General features: G+C 49.1%; 1 protein-coding gene across 1 annotated transcript in view; it reads left to right on the top strand.

The window, feature by feature from the left end:
• MASP1 (MBL associated serine protease 1) overlaps positions 1-21,852 on the top strand; it is a 219,026-nt gene that overhangs the window by 163,097 nt on the left and 34,077 nt on the right. Inside the window, exon 11 of the mRNA XM_086944618.1 lies at positions 20,874-21,008. Coding sequence (XP_086800744.1) covers positions 20,874-21,008 — 135 coding nt within the window. The remainder of the gene's footprint in view (positions 1-20,873; positions 21,009-21,852) is intronic.

Below are 21,852 nucleotides of genomic sequence, written 5' to 3'. Positions count from 1 at the left end.
TGCTATAATACGCCTCAATCAGACCAGGTGCGGAAAGCTATTCCCAGCCCAGGCTTCTAAAACAATCAGCGAATTCATTAATTGACCTCTTTGTAAATAAGAAACTCTTTGATTACAAGACTCAGGGCTGTTGCCTTATGAAAACCTACAGTAGTCACTGAAAAGAGGCAGATCCCTGTCAACAAAAAAAACTAACATAAGATGTGCATTTGTAAAGTGCATGTTCACCCTTTGGGGCATCTTGTGCTTAATTACAGATGCTTAATGTTGCCCAATTCAATGGAATTCATGTCATTGACCTTGTAAGGATGAAAGGTTGAGTGGACCTGCCAGACTTGTGGCCTTGAGACCAAAGGGTCAAGCATAGATTCCTGGAATGGATGCATTAGTCCTCTGAGCCGTCATACCCTGCTGGACATCTCTCTGTACTTTGGCTTCACATTTCTTTCTGCCCTTTAATCCTTCAGGAAGACCACAAAAACTGCAACCTGAAATGCTCTTATTATTGAAAAAAGAAAGTACTGCGCTAGTTCAAGAGACCCCCCTGCACGCACCGGGCCCCAACCATGAAGGTTTGGGGTTGGTTGCTTGAATTGGACCACATCCTGGGGCCAAAAGCCCGCAAAAAATATAGAAATTCTCAAAAAAAAACAAAGGCTCATTTGAGATTAGTTAGACGAAATTTAAAACGAAAAAATAAACACTGAAATTCACCAGTTCTAGTTATCTCAAGTCTCATCTACTGCGAATTACCTCCCATGTTACATCACTTATGACGTGTTTGATGACATCATTAATGAGATCATTGCAATATCCGAAACTGTGCATGTAGGGGAATTCAGTTACAGTTGCTTTAGGGTACGTGTCATAGTTCCTTGAGATAACACCCAGGTAGATTCATGAAACTAAAATCGGCTCGCAAAGGGCCAGATTCTGAGAATCTGGCCCTTTGCGAGCGCAATTTTTGCATTTGGGATTCATCATCCCAAATGCAAAAATCGCTATTAAAGAATTCGCACATTTGCGAGGAATTGCATTTAAGGAATCTCTATTTGAGATTCCTTAAATGCAATTCATGAACCATTTAAAAATTGCAAAATCGCAATTTTGGGCCGCTATTTACCGCGAGGTCAAACCTCGAGGTAAATAGCGAAAACTTCGAAAAATGCATTTAAATGTATTTTTCTAAGTTGCATGTTACACACACACCTGTCCTTTGGACGTGTGTGTGCGCAACACCTATGTAGATTACATTTCAGGGGTTCTACATGGTGTCCTTTGGACACCCCTGCACCCTTGAAATCGCAATTTCAAAATGCGAATCGCTAATAGTGATTTGCACATTGATATGTCTTCCCATTCATTCCTATGGGCCTTTAGTTATTCCTTATTTGCATTTAGCAATTAGCTAATCGCAAATAAGGAAGCTGTAGGAATCGCAAAATGAATTGCGATTCGCACATGTATCTCGTTTTGCGAGTCTGTAATAGCGATTCCTTAATAATCGCTATTACTGACTCCCAAAACGGCCTTTGATGAATCTAGCTGGATAACTGGTGAATTTCAGTGTTTATATTTTCGTTTTAAATTTCGTCTAACTTATCTCAAATGAGCCTTTGTTTTTTTGTGAATTTTTCATTCAAAATAAATTTCACCCAACTATAATGTCACTTAAACCTTTCTTCTTTTTACTGAATACGTAGAAACTATATATATCTATGTATATATGCACATATTTTTTTTCAGCAGGCAAACGTGTTTATTTGTTTATCAATGCACTCTTCTGTGTTTATTCAGCGATAAGCCAGTGAAATCGCCTTGGTCACCGCACGCACTGGTCTTTCGCGCAGACGTCACATTTGTGCTGCTCATTATAAGGCGGAACTATAACCTTCCACCTGAGGATTGGGACATGAAGTGCTCATTGCAATATAATTGGGAGACAAATGGCTGATAAACAGGAAGTGTGCTGTGACTGCAAAGCTCGTTAGAGTAGAGGGAAGATCACTTGTTTCTCAGGTTCATCTCTGTGGAGACTCCTCCACCCCTGTGTATTGACTGAGCCCCAGTCTGCCTCCCACCCTCCACCCCTGTGTATTGACTGAGCCCCAGTCTGCCTCCCAGTGGCCATCAGCAGAAATGCAAGCAGTTCATCGAGACTCATAAAGCAGAGCAGTGAAAAAGTCAGGGGAAACAAGCATTAGAAATGCAATAGGTCTCGCAGCATTAGAGTTAGTGCTTTTAGAATTGTTTATGGTTTTTTTTGTAAATCTTTAGCATGAGGTTGAGGGTGAGTGAGGGTGAGTGAGGGTGAGGGGTTGAGGGTGAGTGTGGGTGAGGCTGAGGGTGAGTGAGGGTGAGTGAGGGTGAGTGTGAGTGAGGGTGGGTGAGTGTGGGTGAGTGTGGGTGAGTGTGGGTGAGTGTGGGTGAGGGTGAGGGATTGAGGGTGAGGGGTTGAGGGTGAGTGAGGGTGAGGGGTTGAGGGTGAGTGAGGGTGAGGGGTTGAGGGTGAATGAGGGTGAGGGGTTGAGGGTGAGGGGTTGAGGGTGAGTGGGGATGAGTGAGGGTGAGGGGTTGAGGGTGAGTGAGGGTGAAGGTGAGTGAGGGTGAGGGTGAGTGAGGGTGGGTGAGTGAGGGTGAGTGTGGGTGAGTGTGGGTGGGTGAGGGATTGAACTTTGAACAGTCTCGCTAGATCTTATTTTCTGACGTGATGTTTGTTTTACGATCTTGTCGGCTCGGCTCGAGTTTGGGCGTTTGAGGCTAAACCAGACTCTGGTTCCGCTCGGCTATGTCTGTTAATTAGCTGGCTCGCCCACCTTTAACCTGCGCCGAATTATATAAAAAGATTAGTGTTTTGGTGACACTTTCCGTGGAAGAAACACTGCATAGTCTGTTAAACAGCAGCGCCGCCTAGCGGTATAGGAGGAGACCAGATGACCGTCATATTATCATATCGCTGCCGAGAGGCTTTTTTTAACGACGTGCGTTATGCGTCGTGGTCTATACTGAGCCGTAAAACAAAACAATACAGAACGGTTCAAAGGTTTGTAAAATGTGAGCGGAAATACTTCCAGCGATAAAATGATGCTGAAAAAATGTTGACGAAATGTGGTTTGGGAAAACAGGACGGAAAACAATCTTGCAACGAGTATGTGAAGTCTGACTGTCGTTATGGAAGCAGGCTGAGGTTTCAAAGGTGGACGGAGGTCCCAATAGTTTCCGGGGCACATACTTCGCTCCAATAGTCTAAAAGGACAACACGTGCAGGGCCGAACTAAGGGTCTGACTCGGCCCTGAGCGTCACAGGACATTCCAAGACATCACAAAATTTGGTATGTAAATTGTGCATCAAAAATCGTGTAAACATACGATAAAGAATGTCCAAGAATCGAAAACTGCATTCCTTTAACATTTGCCACTATTTCATTCTAGTATACTACATTATATCACTGCAGTGAGTGACAGCTATTAGAAGAGATTACTTCTAAACATGATCCTCGAAACATACACGAACAGCCACCCGCTAAACTGACGACTTTATCATTAGTGACTCACGCGTCAAGACACCTCCAAGGCCGATCATCACTCTGCAGCTTTGCTGTATTCTAAACACACCACATGCTGGTAAGCGCAATTCGGATGTGTATGTGTGTGTGTGTGGGGGGAGGGGGGGGAGGGGAGAGAGAGAGAAGGACCTGTTTATTTTCCCTTTATCTGGGTAGGCAGAAGTCCACTGGGGGAGGGGGGAGGAAATCTACTGGGGATGATCTCCCAGCAAACAAGACGGACGGACGGAAGACAGGGGAGGGGGGAGGAGAAATGCGACACGGAGGGAAGGGGAGGGGGCGGAGCGGGGGCGGAGAGGGGAGAGAGAGAGTAGGCAAGGGTAAACAAACACGGACGTGCACGCGCCCGTGACTTTTAAGGTCAATGCGCATGCGCATAAGCTTAATGCGCATGCGCATTGACCTTAAAAGTCACGGGCACTGCAAGGAATCGCCACGATTCCTTGCAGTTAGATAAAGAGTTGATGAGCCCCTATAGTCTCGCTTGCTCGATGCGCATGCGCATCGACAGGCGAGACCTAAAAAACCCACAAGGGCTACATTACAATTCCAAAACTACTGATACTGTGGGACTTGGTAACCTTGGTTTACCTGGTAAAATATCTGGCGGGTCGTGGCCCTGGGGGGTGGTTTGGACAGGCAGTTGAATGTCTTCTATTTCCTCATCTCTTGTAAGTCCTGATTCTACCAGAAACTCCTTTTCCATAAGCAAATTAAGCTGACACAAGATGACCCTGCCCCCTTTCATGTTGATGTGGCTCAAACACTGGTGCTGGAAGGATGCTTTGTGGCATGGAAGCAAAGGAAAATGGGGCTTTCTGCCCCCAGATGAATGATAAAGGACAGTTGTAGTGAGGGTCCACTGGCCCCCCGTCTCTGGGCCCTGGTATCACTACTCCTGCTGTACTAGCACCCGTTGGTTCACACCGTACCCATGGAATGGTTTTCAACAGCTGTAAGGTACCCCATCTCTTCCACACTTTGTGAGCTCCAAAGACCTGAATTCTACGAGCCCGATTCACAAAGGTAAAGTTAGACAAAACTGAAACTTTACGACTTTTGATATTCACAAAGGGCATGTACTGCTCGTAAATTCCCTTTGTGAATGGCGAAAGTCGTAAAGTTAGATATTCGTCTAACTTAACCTTTGTGAATTGGGCCCAATGTCTTTAAAACATTCTACCTACCTACCTGGCTATCTATCCATCTATCTCTATGTGAATTCTTGGTAGTTCCCAGGTTTGGGTGGGGAGCAGCTCCGGTCGCCACTGGACAGTTATACTTAGGTTGTGTTGTTAATAACTTTGGCACCGTTTGATGAATCTTCACACTACTCTTCCAAAAAAGCGCTCTTTTTTCCTAGTATTCACATGGAAAGTTTCAAGGTGATCCATTAAGCAGCGGCCAATAAAAAAGAGCTATTTCAAAACTCACAAATTCCCATGCATTTTCCATGGACTTCTTTAAGACAGGCTACCGCAAAAAATGCTGAACGGAATGACTCCAAATTTAGCAGGAAGCTAGAGCTTGGTCCTCAGATTGTGCTTTTTGTGATTTTGCGTACATCCATTGAGTAGTTTATGAGAAATGAAGGTTAAAAAATAATTGTACATCTGGGTGGTTCGTTGTGAGGTTTCTCTCAAGAGTCCATCAGACCCAATTTTAAAAAGCAGAGCGTCCTAATTGGCCCGGGGGCTTTTTTTCTCTTGGACCATCTCGTTCCGGTAGGAGTCAGACTCCTGCGGGAGTGAACGTGTTGACTGGCTGTCAGCAACATCTCCTGGGCCCCGATTTGATAAATATCTTGCTCCGGTAGGAGTAAGACTCCTGCGGGAGTGAACATGGTGGCGGTTCCTCCATGGGGGCGTTTGGGAGCCGCCCCCCTGCTTTCTCGCCGTGCGAGACGGCAGAAACAAATGGTAGTTAATTATTGCTGTAATAATATAACTACCATTTGTTTCTGCCTTCTCGCACAGCAAGAAAGCAGAACTTCCTGGTTTTGGTTTACAGTGGGCAGTGTTACTCGAGGGCAGGGGGGAGTGGCTTGGGGGAGTGGCTTGCCCACTGTTGTTAATACCGACTGTTTGGGCAGCCTGAGGCCGCCCAAACAGACAGTATTGACAACAGTGGGAAAGCCACTCCCCCAAGCCACTCCCCCTGCCCTTGAGTAACACCACCCACTCACTCTCCCTGTTCTCTCTGTATGCTGCACCAGGACGGCGAAAGTCGGGACGGAGTCTCCGGACGGTAAGTTTATTCATGTTTTTTTTTGGGAGGGGGGTCATATAGCAGACAGATGGCCTTTTTAGGGTTCGCCTAGCGGAAGCTGCGCTCTGCGCAGCTTTTCCGCGCAGGCGAAATCCTGTTGAGAACACTAGTGTGGCTTTGGGTCGGCCCTCGTCCTTGATTGGCTGGCTCCGTAAACGGAGCCTTGCCATTGGACGAGGGGCCTGTCCGTCAATGCCGGACCAGACACGGGGGCGTTCCCGACATTCTTTGGCTTTTGCCGACGTCACGGGACGCCGGGAACGCCCCCGTGTCTGGTCCGGCCGGCCGTGCTTGCTGCTGTCCTCCCTCCTCCCGCCGTCCCCACGTTTCCCTCCTCCCTCCCGACGTCCGTGTCCTTTCCCGCCCCCCTCGTCCTCTCCCGCCCCCCTCGTCCTCTCCCGCCCCCCTCGTCCTCTCCCGCCCGCCCCCCTCGTCCTCTCCCGCCCCCCCGTGTCCTCGCAAATATTGGTGTTTTGGTCAGCCGTAAACGCTGGTGGTTGCTTTACGGGGACTCACGGAAGCGGTTTATTTTGGCTCCCGTGCAGACGTGCCACTGTTGCTGTGTTAATCACCGCCACTATAAACACGCCGGGCATTATTGAACGTTAAAGCTCCCGGGGCTCCCATGTCGCGGCTGTTTGACGTTCCCGTAAGCTGATCAACCAGACCCCCACCTTTTCCTGGCATTAATGAGAGTTAAATCCCCCGGGGCTCCCGTGTTGCGGCTGTTTGGACAGCGTGCAAGAGGGGCTCTGCGTGCTCCGAGTCGGATTCAAGGGCCCTCTGGGGGCTGATCGGAGATAAGGGCAGAGCTCCACTTTAGCACATGCTGGTGCCATTAAAAGCCCATTTGCTGCCCCCGAGGATGAAAGTGACCCCGGGTGAGCCGTGCGCTCCGGTGAAAGGAAATGTGACTTTTTCGACGCCACACCTCCCAGATAACATCCTCTGCTGGGTGTTTTCCCCTGTTTTCCCACCGCAGCTGGGAGCCCCCCTTACTTGAGTGAGTGCCGAGGGAAAGGGGGGTACTCATGGGGAAGGCTGGTTCTTTACGTTCCCGTAAGCTGATCAACCAGACCCCACCTTTTCCTTACCCACCCACATTTTGTTTTTGATATTTTAAATGGCTCGCCGTCCGCCTGGATAAAATGCGGAGCAGCGAGTACTTCCGGCAGTGGCGCAGAAGAGGCACGCCAAACTGGCAGCATATTCTTTGATATCCGGCCTGTTTCTTCGAGTTTTCAGGCGGTGTTTATTGTTTTAACACTGGACGTCCGTGGTAAGTGTTGTACGAGACGAGAGGGGCAGAGAGCCGGCGGCCAGGTGTATGGAAGGGGGCGGAGGAGGGGGAGTGGCTATAGGATAGACTAGCTCTTTAACAGGCTACATTCCTAGTACCTATCCCTGGGTAGCTGGTGCCCGTTACGTCATTGAATGGCAAGTGCGGGAGAAGGAGCGCCATGCCGCAATACACAGTATCCTTTGCAACAGCTCCAGAGCTGAGACTGCCGCTACCCCCTTCACCTGGTACTACACCCCATCCAGTGCACCGTTACTGTTCTGCGTTTGCTGCCCAGCTACTGCACAGTCACTGTGCTACTCGCTGCTTCCAACCGCTATATCACAGAAACAACGCACACTTGACGCAACCCACTGCACAAATCATTGCTGTCCGTTATTGCTCCACAGTCACTTCTTGAGCCACTCGCTGCCAGAGCGGAGACTGTCACATATTCCCGCAAGTCCACAGAACTCTTCCCCTGTAACTTCTGCAGTTGCTGTATCCCAGGCCAGTGCATTCCTTGACCCCGCCACCCAACACACCTGTCTGTGGTGTCACCCCTCCCCTCCAACAGGCTGTATACAAGCCCATGTGGCTGTGCATTGACATGTCCCTACTGCATTACGGCCCGTTATACCCAAGGCTGCGATGTAACTTGCCCCACATAATGCGCAACAACGATTTAGATATTTATCCTTGCAGTTGTTGGCAGCCACTTGCCCTCCTTCCTCAGTAACGGAGCAGCATATAGTATTCTCTGTGCTCATTCCCTTAATGTCGGAGCTAATGTCTGGAATGCAGAGTGAAATACTTATTAGAATGTTTGTATGTGGTCTGAAATGAGTGAAGGGTCGGCTTTTGGTATGGGGGAGCAGTGCTTACATGCACAGGGCTCCAGTCTTCAATGTGGCGCATAGTGCGATCTACGTTAAGATCATGAAAACAGCTGCTTCTTGCCTACAGTGATACAGTTCAAAATGCTTTCAAACATTATTTAACATGGTGCAGGCGCTGTTTTTAGTAAGCCCCCTTCCTTGCCTACACATCTCCCTTACCCCCCCAAGCCATCACATATCAGCCTCCATCCCCCCCAAAAACGAATTGGCACCAGCATAATGGAACTCAGCAGTGAGTGATTTGGGCGAGTTGGAGAGCTATTTGTTTTTAGAGGCCATAGAACACAAACAGCGTTCCTTGCTGCCTCATTTCCATTTACCAGCAGCAGGTTAGACGCAAATTATTTTCCTGCCCAGGGCACTGTCTGAGCAAAGGTCTGGCATTGAGTGGGAGCTAAGAGACTGTTGCAGTTGGAGGGATAATGGAGCCCTGATAGAACCTACCTGGTGTGGCTTGCACCTAAGGGCCTGCCTTCTTCAAGTGACATGTACATTCTCTCACCGCTAATACAGTATTCCAACAGAGAATCTTCAATTGCTAAGCAATACGTTCAAGTAAGAACACAACAGGGCCTTACATGAAATAAAGAACGTACACCTCCCTAAGTAAATCCAGACTCTTGTATGAAAACCTTACCATTTGACTTCAACACTGCCTCTGCTGAGACTAAGCAGTCACTTGACCCACCCCCTACTACTGGGACAGCCCCTTAACCCACCCCTGCGATAGAGCAGCTGATTAACACGTCGCTCAGCAACTGAGTAGCCTCTTCCTTTTACGATTCCCCCATTGCTGGCTCCAACATTTGTACAGATACAGTCCCAAACCAATTTAGTCAATACACCGAACCCCAATGCACGGCCTCAGATATTAATTCAAATGCTGCAAGGAGTGCATACAAATTAATATCCTATTGTGGTTGGTTTGCGCAGTCACCCTTTTTCTGCCGCCTGCCGTCCCACTGTTGCTGTTACTCTTGTAATTCTGGTGTTGCACGCCCCCCACCTACCTGATATACATCATCCTCTTACCCCCAATGCGTATTCTTGCTCTGATTCCGTCATGGCCGGACCAGATTCGTGGGCGTTCCCGACGACTTTTCGCATTCCGCAACGTCATGCGGCCGTGGACGGGGTTTATTTTTTTTTGTCGTCCAGGTTTGTTTTGGTGAGCTCGTCCGTAGGGTACAATAGGTCTCACATTTGCGACAGATTAAGCTAATGGCAATGTAAATGACAATGCCACTAATTTATCTGTTTTCAAAACCAACACATAAATACAAAATTTGTCATTTACAATGCCAATAGCTCTAACTTTTCCAAAGGCGAAACCATTGCATTGTAAATGCTTGTTGGAATGCCTGTTGGTTCCACGGTGTGCTGGTGTGTCTCGAGGGGCTGGGAAATGCTCATGGTTGGTTGAGGCCTGGCAGTGGAGCATCCAAGGGCGTAGCTAGCTTTCAAGTCCGACTCAATAGTACGTGCCAATTGTGCCAATATGCGTTTGTAATATATTGGGCATCATGTGGGGGCTGTTGGATGTGTGACGCCGGCTCGAACAAGCCAAACAATCTCTTTGAATGTAGGGTCATAATGAAAAAGGCAACTGTTCCACTGCCACCACCATAAAAACTCGAGCGGATTCCCGCACGCCGGAAATTAGCTGTGTAAAATTAAGCCCATTAAGCTACAGTACAGTCGCCCTGCTGCTGTCAGACCGCGAATCCGAAAGCAAAACAAATGCGGCGCAAAGTGATTTGGCTCAGCAGCATATTCGACCCATTGTGAAAGATGCTATTCTTGAAAGGATCAATTACGTTATTGACTCGGTACAGCTGCCCGTTACTGAGACCTGTTTAAAGGTCTCTTTCCAGGTACACAAGTTCACACAATCGCCCCTCCACTTTCAAATGTCACCAGCCGCGACTGGCTGTCAGCAACATCTCCTGGGCCCAGATTTGATAAATATGGGTAGGGGGGCACACATCCCCCTCCCCAAGACAAAATTGGCCCTGGGTAACCCATCCACTGGGCCCCAGTGTATTTTTTAAGGGAAGGGGTGCCTGCACGCTGCAGAAAAACTTGTTTTTTCTTCTCTCTGGTGGGCGCATTTTTAAAATTTCCACCAAACGGGAGCAAACACAAAGTCTGCTCCAGCGGATGGGAGCTTTAGAAATGCTCCCGCCAGCAGGGGGCAGACTTGAGATTGGTTCGCCTGCCCAGACTGATGCGGGCAGGGAAACATCAACAGATTGATCCCTGCGGTCGGGAGCAATGCCAACTCCTGCCATTGGTGGGGAGCCAGCTGGGGCTGTGGGGACCCGGGGGCCCCCTCAACCCTCAACTTGTTGACTGTGAGTGACCCGGGTGGGTACTGGGTCACCCACTTATATTACAGACAGGCACCAGAGGATGCGAGCCAGCAGCCATAATAGGCTCGAGGAGTGGGGGCCCAGCAGCCCCCTCCCCATAAAAATAAAAACCTGGGCCTCTGAGATGGGGTCCCCAGGGCCTAAAGAGGCTCAGGGCGCAGGAGCATGAGGCCTCTTTCCATTTAAAAAAACATGGCCCTGGGGGTCCCAGGGCCTTCTTAGAGCTTGGGGGCATGTAGCCCCCCCCCTCCTAATTAGCACATTGGGCCCATGCAATGGGATACCCAGGGCTAAAAATTAGATCGGGGAGGGCGGACCGTGCAACCCTCCCCTTATTAAGTTGATGGGGCACCGGGAAATTGGGGCCAAGGGGCCAAAAACGGCTCGGGGAGTGGGGCTAGGTGGATTCAGAACGAGTTCATTACCTCAACACACATATGATGCATTAAGAGCATATACGTTTTGTAAACAATTGCACACATTAGCTGGACACAGGCTGTAAACAATTAGGTAGAAAAGGAATATGGAAGCTACCCACCACTGTGTAAACTATGAAACAAACTAACACACTCATTGGATGATGTCATCTGTGATGTCAAAAATGAAGTCACAGAACATTTTATGAGTGATATAATATGTGAGGTCATAAGCAGTGCACAGCGAGGGCCCAAGTTATAGTTATCTTAGGGCAAGACCCCCCTGGAGGCAGCCAACCCCGGGGGGCAGGGTCCCCTGTGCCTTCTACGCCTCTGGAAGGATTGGGATGTACACAGGTCAGTTCACAGGCTTACAAGGCACGCCATGCCTTATAGTCCCCCCCCTTCCTAGCCCTTGCATGTGATCTGGCTCTGCAGACAGCACATGTGGCAGTCCACAGCAGTCGATCCATTTACGCCTTCCCGGCATGCCTGTGTAAGTTCCTGGTGGGCATGAATGGAGGTGCTTCAGTCATAAGCATACATTTACGACCGAAAATACCTCTGTGATTAGGGCCTTATATTAGCAGACACATATGCACACATACACGTTAGGATACATACACACGCATGCAGACTCACGTTTACACGTATGAAACACACTAATACTTCACACGCATCTATCATGTTCCTATTCACCCGCATATAAAAATTCAAACAGATACTCACACGTATGTGAACATACCATATACATGCAGACATTAAATATGCATACAAAAAAAGCATGCGTATGCGAACACAATTACACACAGACGGTAAGTGCACAACAAGCTACTTTGGTAAGGTTACTAGGGCACCCCCTATCGCTCAGTGTCCTCCCTCCATTACACTGCGAGGTTCAGTGCCTGATGACGAGATAAAAGCCCCTCTCTCATCACTCACAACAACACAAAACGCTTCACACGGGCAGTCACAACAAGTACAACACCCTCCCAACCAGGCTCTACACACAGAGTAGCATGATACGTGTACACAAATGAGATTCAGAGCATCACAATGAGTTTCGAGGCGCTATAAGCATGCAATCTTAGAGCAATACAATATGCTATAGATACATTGTATTCCGTACTTGCAACTGTTGATTAGTATCGATATCTTTATTGTTCGGTTAATTAAAACCTTTACAGTTACATATAAAAAATATGTGCATGATAACAGGCTTTTCAAATCAGGTACAGGAGGCGGGGCAGCGCACAAGTTGAAAAGGATTAAAAGAGATAGCAAACAATAAAATGTAGGTTGTAGTATTGAGATCAAACTCCTGACTAGGGTGACGGCGTCTCCTAGCAAAAAATAGAAAAAGAATGTCCATCAGGGTGACTAAAGGAGAGGAGTACCCTAATGGGGGAGACTGCCACGACAATGCAAGTGTTTTCGAGTCAACTAACGGGTGCCTGCCTACGTCACCATCAAGGTGCTTGCGCAAGACCAATTAATATAGCAATACACTTCACTGGGTAGAACATGCTGTTCAGCACAGCATGGAATGAATCCTGGTTAAAGGATGTGAAGCCATAATTACCAACAAAGTGCTTGTGCGTAACCGTACGGAAAAACAGACAATTCATTAAGCGTAAAAGTGTTGCCATAATAGCTTAATAAACACTAACCCCTATTGAAATAAAAATAAATCGTAAATCTGTATTTGTAAAGCACAAACTACTCACCCTTATGGGTCTCAAGGCGCTGGGGGCCGTCGTGGAAATCAAGGGGCAGATTTATGTTAACTGGCGCATCCCCAGGGATGCGCCAGTTAACGTGTGCCACAGTGCGCCACAGCTCCGCCAGCCATGGTGCGCCGCATTTATAATGCGGCGCACCATGGTGCAAAAACGGCACAGATGCGTCACGCATCTGTGCCGGAAATGTGGCGCATTGCTGGAGTTGCGTGGCAAGCGCAACGCAGCTCCAGCAAGGCTCGGGGGTGCCCCATTTTAACAATGCTGCGTCAAGACCTACGCCTGCTTCAAGCAGGCGCAGGCTTTTGACGCAGCATTGGCTTAAAAGTGACTGAGTGAAATCTCATAGATTTCACTCAGCCACTTTTGCGAGGCGCACCTGCCCCGGAACGCCCACCCTGCGCCGGAACGCCCACAAGCGGCGCAGGGCTTTACAACGTGACGCATCTGCCTAGATGCGTCACGTTGTAAATCGTTCGTAGGGATGCGCCACGTTTACGCCGCCTTGCATGACGCAACAGCGGCGTAAACGTGGCGCAAGGGCCTCATAAATCTGCCCCTAAGTGAGCAATTGCCCAGAGTCACATGGTGCTGAGCTGCCGCCGGGATCGAACCGTGAACCCTGTGCTCCAAAGTCACACAAAGCTGGGCACACAAAGCTCATTGGGTAACAACCATTCATAACATGGGTGAAGCTATCGTACAGAATTTAAGTAAATCCACAGAGAGTGGGATCGCTTAGTTGATCGGCTGTCCAAGGTGCCCCCACTGTTGAGCCGAGCTCAGTCTGGATGGCTTCCAGGCACTAGGAAAGGCTCCGGCAACTCTGCACTGGATATAACACCAAATCGGTTATACAATGTGCACTTAAAAATACTTAACGGTTCAGTTATAAAGGCAGCTTAACCCCTTCGCTGCGCGGCCTAATCCCCCGCTGTGCTGGGGGTGAGGGGGGCGCGCACAGCGGCCCCATGCTCATGACGAGCTGAGCTCGTCATGAGGCACGGTGCTCCTGTGCTCATGACGAGCTCAGCTCATCAAGGCCACACCCGTTCCCGTGGAACGCTCAGCACAGCAGGGGAATTATCCCCGCATGCAAGCATTCCACGGCTCATGACAAGCTGAGCATGAGCATCGAAGAGGTTAAAAAACTCCCAATAATTGCTAAAATACAGTGCTGTAATTGCTTGGCTGAAATACTGTGTGATAGTAACTTAAGATTTTGCTCCATGAGCCCAGCTACCTCGCTCGAATATGACATTACAACGCAAACAATTACAACGCATGCTTTTACATCGCAGTTTTTACACTGCAACTACCATTATATCGCATGATTTTACAGCACATGCCATTACAACACATTTTTAAAAACTACAATTACAACGCATTCCAATACAACGCATACCATTACAACGTATACCATAACTACCCATAATACTTTTAGGGCAACAGTAGGGTAAGTGCTGGATAGTATAAGGGTAATAATTACTATTTCCACTCCAGTGAGTGCAACAGTAGAGTAAGTGTTGGATAGTGTAGGGGTAAAAATTACTATTCCCATCAACCCCAAAACCCATACCCTCCCTAAAACTAAAATATCTCCATTACTTATCTTATAATGCATTGTAATGGCATGCGTTGTAATGGCATGCGTTATAGTGGTTTGCGCTGTATTGGCATGCGTTGAAATGGCATGCATTGTAATTCCATACAATGTAAAGGCAGTTGCGTTGTAACAGTTGGGTTGTAAAAGCAGTACGATGTAATGACTGCGGGTAATGGATGTTTCTCACTTATCTCGGTCCTCGCACTCTCCCCCACTGCTTTTGTAGCTGTTTGTTAACTTGTTGAAAGAACTTTGTTGCCCTACAGGAGAGCTGAAGGGACTGACTGTTCAGAAGTGTCATCACAGCAGGTCGGCAAGATCTCATCTGGAGAGACCGAAGGGCTGGTAGTAATAGCTTACGTCGCAGGGGGATGACAGCAGGGCAGACGCACAGAAATTGTGAGACAGTCCCATCGGTGCTACCGCATAACCAACAGTTCGTATTCCACCAGGTTTGTTTCCAGGTGGAACCTGGTCTTTTGAAGTAAAAGCTCCGAAATGAATAAGGAGGAGAGGATACCGTGTTGATGGAGATATGTGGCTTATGAGGTAGGGTTGTGGACCCCAGTTCACGTGAGATTGCAGAACCATCCATACGTGTTTATTTGGCGTCATCTTGGCTTTATCGAGTGACCAGGCCCCATGCTTTGTCCAGGTTGAGGGTTGTTAGCGCGTGCTGGAGCGCCGTTGACCAGGCATTCTTGGCTGTGGGCTGGTTTCTTTGCTTCTGTCCAGCATAGTGCGGACGGTGAGTCTCTTTGTGCCGCTCTGAACCTCCAGCACAGTTTATGAGTGCGGCCATCCTAACCGGGAATTGGTGGAATAGCCTGAATTCCAATCGGACCTGAGCCTGAGGAGTGAATCGCGAAAGGCGAAAAATGCATTGAAACAGGGTGGACTGTTGTTGGTTCAAAGTGATTGCCTCCTTTCTCTTTAAGAGTTCTGGGCCATAGGTGTGTGTGGCAAGAAACTTGGCTGCAATTCCTTGTAACAGATGGGAGTGGGACAGGAAACCCCAGCTTTGTTCGTAGCGCGTTGAGTGCAAGGCACCATTTATTTACCTGGGCCCATCTTTGAACTAGGGGTTTTTTAACTTTTAGTTTGGAGTCCAGAACCACCCCTAGATATTCTAAGATCCAGCCAGCTCTAGATTGTTCCCCGCTGCAGTCCACTTGAATTTTGTATCATGGAGGTGAGCGTTTGCTCAAAAACAAATTTCCTTTGTTTTGTTGTAGTTTAGTTTCAGTTCAAGCACCTCTGTATATTCAAGTAACTTAGTTATCAGGCGAGGGAGGCCAATTGTGGTCCGGCTGCTTAGGATGATGTGTTCTGCGTATTGTAACCACCTCACTGGGTGTTTTGCTTGCTTAGACGAATCGCTTTGAATGTCCGCTAACCATGCGTCAAGGTCCACCGTAAAGGTATTAAATAAGCTGGGGGCATGCACACATCCTTGCTTTAGGCCTGTATGCGTAGGTATCTTCCCTGTTGTTCTTTTGCCTTTGCCTAGTTTGATTCAAACTCATGTTTCCGAGTATAAGTTGACTATGGCCCAAGGATCTTTGGTGGCCCCATTTGACCATCTTTGACCATAAGCGGTCTCTCGGGACCATGTCAAAAGCCGCTTTTAGGTCGACAAAGCAGGTGTACAATTTGTTGGTCTTGTAAAAGGCTTTTTCTACGAGGAGGCTCAGATCAAAAGCTGGCACATTGTACTTGTGCCTGGTCTAAAACCAGTTTGTGTAGTTGGGTTGATATTGTCAGCCATGGTCCACGCCTCCAGGTCTAGATGAATGTTGGAGGTGCACAGTTTGGCTTCAACATCAATAAGCGCGGTCAGTCGGTAGTTTGCCGGGTTTGATCTGCTGCCTGCTTTGAAGATTGGATGAGGATACTGCCTCTCCATGATGCGGGTATGCAGTTAGTCGTAAACGCATGGTTAAACTAAGGAGTAAGATATAAGGTCAAAAAGGATTGCTCAAGCTTGAATAGTGCATTTGGGAGGCCGTTTGGGTCTTATGCCCCGTCTGCTCCCAATCTTTTTAGGACTTTCTGGACTTGAATTTCATTCAACCATTGCCCCTCAGACTGATTTTCGAGAGGCGTGATTGTCGATGTAATTGGACCTTGGTAGGTTTCAGGGATTGGAGCTGACGCATCGATCGTTTCAATGTTTGCAATTCCGTCTGCCTCGGAGACGTCCGCGTTATGATGGCGGAAGCTGCTATTGGCCACGATGTTAATTTCTGCCCAGAACTGTTTGTTGTTTTTTGTTTTAGTCATGTGCAGGAGTTTTGTCCATCTTTTTGATTGGTGTGTTTTTTTTGCTGACCAGATTGGCATTTTGTACAGGCGCCTTAAGATGTTGATTTGTTGTTTTGTATCTGGACTGTGCGTTGAATCTCTTTTATGGATTTTTTTAATCACAACTGTGAGCAGCTGGATAACTCGACATGAGGCAAGGGCGTCTGACCGACCCTTGTGTGCTGTTGCGACCAGTGCTTAATTTGTAAAATTAAAAGTGCCAGGGCCCGAGGTAATCACAGGTCACCTCAAGCTGAAGGGATAACCTTTCTCTTGCTGTTTTATTATTTTCTTAAGTATATTAAACACTTTTTTTATATTTATAAGCACTGCTCCAAATTACACAGTGCCACCATGTGGTGGACTGTCATAAATAAAGCTGGTGTTTAGATACAAGTGCAGTTGCTAAGCACCGGCAAACACCAGCATAAATTAAGCACTAGTTGGGACATGGTCCTGCTCTTTCGATAGGGAGAGCCTGGGATTCTAGAACAATCTATCTGACACAATAAACAATAACAGGCTCTCAGGTGAAGCCTATTGTAGTGGAAATAGTTCAAACTTGGCATTCTGTGGCCCCAGAGAATGCTTAAACCTAAGATATATTGTCTCCCACTCTCACCCTCTCATGTCTCAGCACTCATTGACAGCTGCTGTCCCCAGCCCTCCCCTCCAGAGACTGCCTGACAGAGGGCTGTGACCCCCAAGGGAGCTCTCACCCTCTCATGTCTCAGCACTCACTGACAGCTGCTGTTCCCAGCCCTCCCCTCGCAGAGACACTGTCTGACAGAGGGCTGAGACCCCCAAGGGAGCTCTCACCCTCTCATGTCTCAGCGCTCACTGACAGCTGCTGTTCCCAGCCCTCCCCTCGCAGAGACACTGTCTGACAGAGGGCTGAGACCCCCAAGGGAGCTCTCACCCTCTCATGTCTCAGCACTCATTGACAGCTGCTGTCCCCAGCCCTCCCCTCGCAGAGAGACTGTCTGACAGGGCTGAGACCCCCAAGGGAGCTCTCGCCCTCTCAAGTCTCAGCACTCACTGACAGCTGCTGTCCCCAACCCTCCCCTCGGGGAGAGACTGCCTGACTGAGGGATGTGACCCCAGAGTAGCTCTCACCCCCTCATGTCTCAGCACTCACTGACAGCTGCTGTCCCCAGCCCTCCCCTCACAGAGAGACTGCCTGACAGAGGGTTGTGACCCCCAGGGGAGCTCTCACCCTCTCATGTCTCAGCACTCACTGACAGCTGCTGTCCCCAGCCCTCCCCTCGCAGAGAGACTGTCTGACAGGCTGAGACCCCCAAGGGAGCTCTCACCCTCTCATGTCTCAGCACTCACTGACAGCTGCTGTCCCCAGCCCTCCCCTCACAGAGAGACTGCCTGACAGAGGGTTGTGACCCTAAGAGAGACTGCCTGACAGAGGGTTGTGACCCCCAGGGGAGGTCTCACTCTCTCATGTCTCAACACTCACTGACAGCTGTACCCAGCCCTTCCCTCCGAGAGAGACTGCCTGACAGAGGGTTGTGACCCTAAGAGAGACTGCCTGACAGAGGGTTGTGACCCCCAAGGGAGCTCCCACCCTCTCATGTCTCAGCACTCACTGACCCCGGTCCTCCCCTCGGAGAGAGACAGCCTGACACAGAGCTCTAGAGCCCAGAGGGGCACTGAGCGCTATCTGCCCCCCTCGTTGAGACTGCCCGGCGGAGAGCTGTGCTCAGACAGCAGGCCCGGGCCTCTAATTGAGTGATGAATGATCCCGGAGCCTGACACTGCTTAATTAAGTTGCGATAACTATCAATTAGCGCCCGGCTGGATGTGCTTAGTGTGAAGTGTCACCGAGGCCTCCTCGCGCCACTGTGCAGCCGGCGTCAGAGCGCGCATGCGCCGCTGGGGGCCACTGGAGGCCACTGGAGGGATGCCAGGAGAGACAGCCAGGAGCACGAGAGGCCCGAGAACACACCAGCCTCTCTCTGGGCACAGGCATTCTGTTGTGACGCACCAGACTTAGCCGAGTTGTGTCTTTGTAGTTCCTTTACTATGTCCAAGTTGCAGGTTGGTATTCATGTACGTCAGGATGGTATGTCAGTCCAACAGGATGGAAACCATGTACATCAGCCCCACCAGGAGCAGCCTGCCTGCAGCTCAGCCCATCTTCAACTCTCACACCACACAGGCACCCAAGCATTCCATGCATGTCCATCACACCAACATCCCACGCAGAACACTCACACTTTCCAAGTATGTCCATCACGCCAACATCCCACACAGAACACTCACACATTCCAAGTATGTCCATCCCGCCAACATCCCACACAGAACACTCACACATTCCAAGTATGTCCATCACACCAACATCCCACGCAGAACACTCACACATTCCATGCATGCCCATCACACCAACATCCCACTCAGAACACACACACATTCCATGCATGTCCATCACACCAACATCCCACACAGAACACACACACATTCCATGCATGCCCATCACACCAACATCCCACGCAGAACACACACACATTCCATGCATGTCCATCACACCAACATCCCACGCAGAACACTCACACATTCCATGCATGCCCATCACACCAACATCCCACGCAGAACACTCACACATTCCATGCATGCCCATCACACCAACATCCCACACAGAACACTCACACATTCCATGCATGCCCATCACACCAACATCCCACGCAGAACACTCACACATTCCATGCATGCCCATCACACCAACATCCCACGCAGAACACACACACATTCCATGCATGCCCATCACACCAACATCCCACGCAGAACACTCACACATTCCATGCATGGCCAATCCACCAACATCCCACGCAGAACACTCACACATTCCATGCATGCCCATCACACCAACATCCCACGCAGAACACTCACACATTCCATGCATGTCCATCACACCAACATCCCACACAGAACACTCACACATTCCATGTATGTCCATCACGCCAACATCCCACACAGAACACTCACACTGGCTGAGCAGCTAGGAGCTGGTTAAGATATGAATAGCATCCGTACATAGCCAAGATATAACACATTCATCGCTTAGACTGCCCTTACCTACACAGACTGCCCTTACATACGCTGTCTGCCCTTACATACACCAGCTGCCTTTACGTACACAGACTGCCCTTATGTACGCCGTCTGCCCTTACATACTCCAGCTGCCTTTACGTACACAGACTGCCCTTATGTACGCCATCTGCCCTTACATACTCCAGATGCCTTTACGTACACAGACTGCCCTTACATACACAGACTGCCCTTACCTACACAGACTGCCCTCACGTAGGCCGTCTGTCCTTATATACACCAGCTGCCTTTACGTACACATACTGCCCTTAAATACTATGGTGCCCCCTTGAAAATCCTTGCACCGTCACGGTGCCTGCCGTATGGTGCAGGAATTTACACAAACTCCCATTTCTCAATGGGAGCTTGTGCTGCGGGCGGTTTCCGCCCGCCGCGCAAGCTCACATATTGAAATGGGAGTTTGCAACCGCACCATGTGCGGTCACAACGTAATTAGGTGTACGGAACTACCGAACTGTGGTCGGTCCGTTCGCAGGTAGAAACGGTGTCAGTCGGCGGCAACTCTGATCGACCTCGTAATGAGCCCCTATGGGATTTGTCCAGAATCATGGGACGTTGAGTCGACGCTGAGACTCGAACCTGGTTCCCCAGCTCGGAAGTCAGCATCTCTGGCCATTACCCACATCCTCTCACCACCTTGTTAATAGTTGGTTCTGGTTTAGGCGGCTCTAACAGGAGACATTGGCTGGTGCAAGCTGCTTCCTAACGAGACCCACAGCACTTATTGTTTTACAAATTAACCACTGTCCCACGCAAATCCCATGGTTTTTGAGGCATTCCCAGACCAAACCTGGCAAACATGAAATGCCCCAAAAGATACGTCTCCTCAGGTGAGGCGTAACAAGGAGAAATATCTTTATTTCTCCTCGTTCTTTCCTCTTTCTATGTGTGCTGCATTCTGCCTCAGGGGATTGTTTTGTGCAGGAAGGTGCCCCTTCCTGTAAAAAAACAATTCTGCTTACAATACGGGCACCCTTGCACCATGGCACAGGGGTGCCTGCGTTGGCGCCAGGCTACCCAAAACAGAGCCAGAGTAGGAGAAAGGCCGGGAATGCACAGTATTGGATAAATATGGTAAGGTGCTATCCTGCCCTTTCCCTGTCACGCAGTGCAGTGCAGCACGCGCTGCCGTTTGACACAATTCCCTTTATGTCCCTAAATGTTTAAAAATTCACAGGTTTTTAAAGGTATTTATTGACTATACTTACTTTCTCAGCGATCACTTATCAGCCCAAACCTATGCGCATGGCTGACTCTTTGGAATTTGCCCCTGTGGTATTAACCCTTTGCATTCCTACTGGTTTCAGTGTGCGGAAGCCCCAGGTTCACCAGGAGTGCTCTCGCCAGGATTGCTGGAGGAACCTATGCCAAGAAAGGCATTTCACCGTGGATCGCCATGATGGTTCAAGATGGCCGCCCCTTCTGCGGTGGCTCATTGATAGGTAAGCCACGGGAAGCAGAAACTGATGATGTGCAGGTCAAAGGCATCCTTTGGGAGAAATATAAGATGACACATGCATGGAGCAGCCTCTAACGGAACGTGGGGTAAAGTACGAGCTGGGTCAAAATGTCCACTGTATCAACTTGTTTACATCCATTGACACCCTGGCCTGCAGTGTTGCATCCAGTGTTTGCACATGGGCTTTGAATAGTGAATGTGCCCTGATACGTCAATGTGCCCAGACGTGGGTCCTGCAGTGGCGTAACAATAGGCCCACATACCCCGCAGTATGGGGGACCCCTGAGAGCCAGGGGGCCCCCTCTGGCACTGTGAACGAGTGGTGGGCCTCTGGCCTGGCAGCCTCTGACTGGTTCTAGAGCATAGGGGGGTGCTTTTATCTACTTTGCCGGGGTGCCCCCTCAAGTTTCGTTACACCAATGGGGTTCTGTGCTCACTGTGCCATTGAAACAGAGCTAAACATGACTGAAGAGCCCCAATCAGAGCAAAACTAACCTTGGGTTACTGGATCAGGAAGTCCCTGCCTGCCAGTTCAGGATAGATTGTTTCTATTGGAACAGTATCAAGACTGATTTGCATACAGGGTGGTCCAAACTGAGGTGGCACGGTAGGCAAAATAACAATAGACTGGGATGTGGCCCGAGTATTCACCAGTGCCTGAGATTAATTTAAGCATTGCACCCATCACTTTTGTGCATACTTCAGTGTGACGCCCTAGGCTCGATAGGTATGCCCAGACGTGAGTCCTGTGCTCACTGTGAAACTAGAAAGAAGTTACTCTCAACTTAAGAGCCCCAATCAAAGTGGAAACGGTTTTGGGTTGCTTG

This window comes from Lissotriton vulgaris, chromosome 11 (assembly GCF_964263255.1).
Source record: "Lissotriton vulgaris chromosome 11, aLisVul1.2, whole genome shotgun sequence".
Taxonomy (NCBI): Eukaryota; Metazoa; Chordata; class Amphibia; order Caudata; family Salamandridae; genus Lissotriton; species Lissotriton vulgaris.
This window is presented reverse-complemented; position numbering and strand designations above follow the sequence as displayed.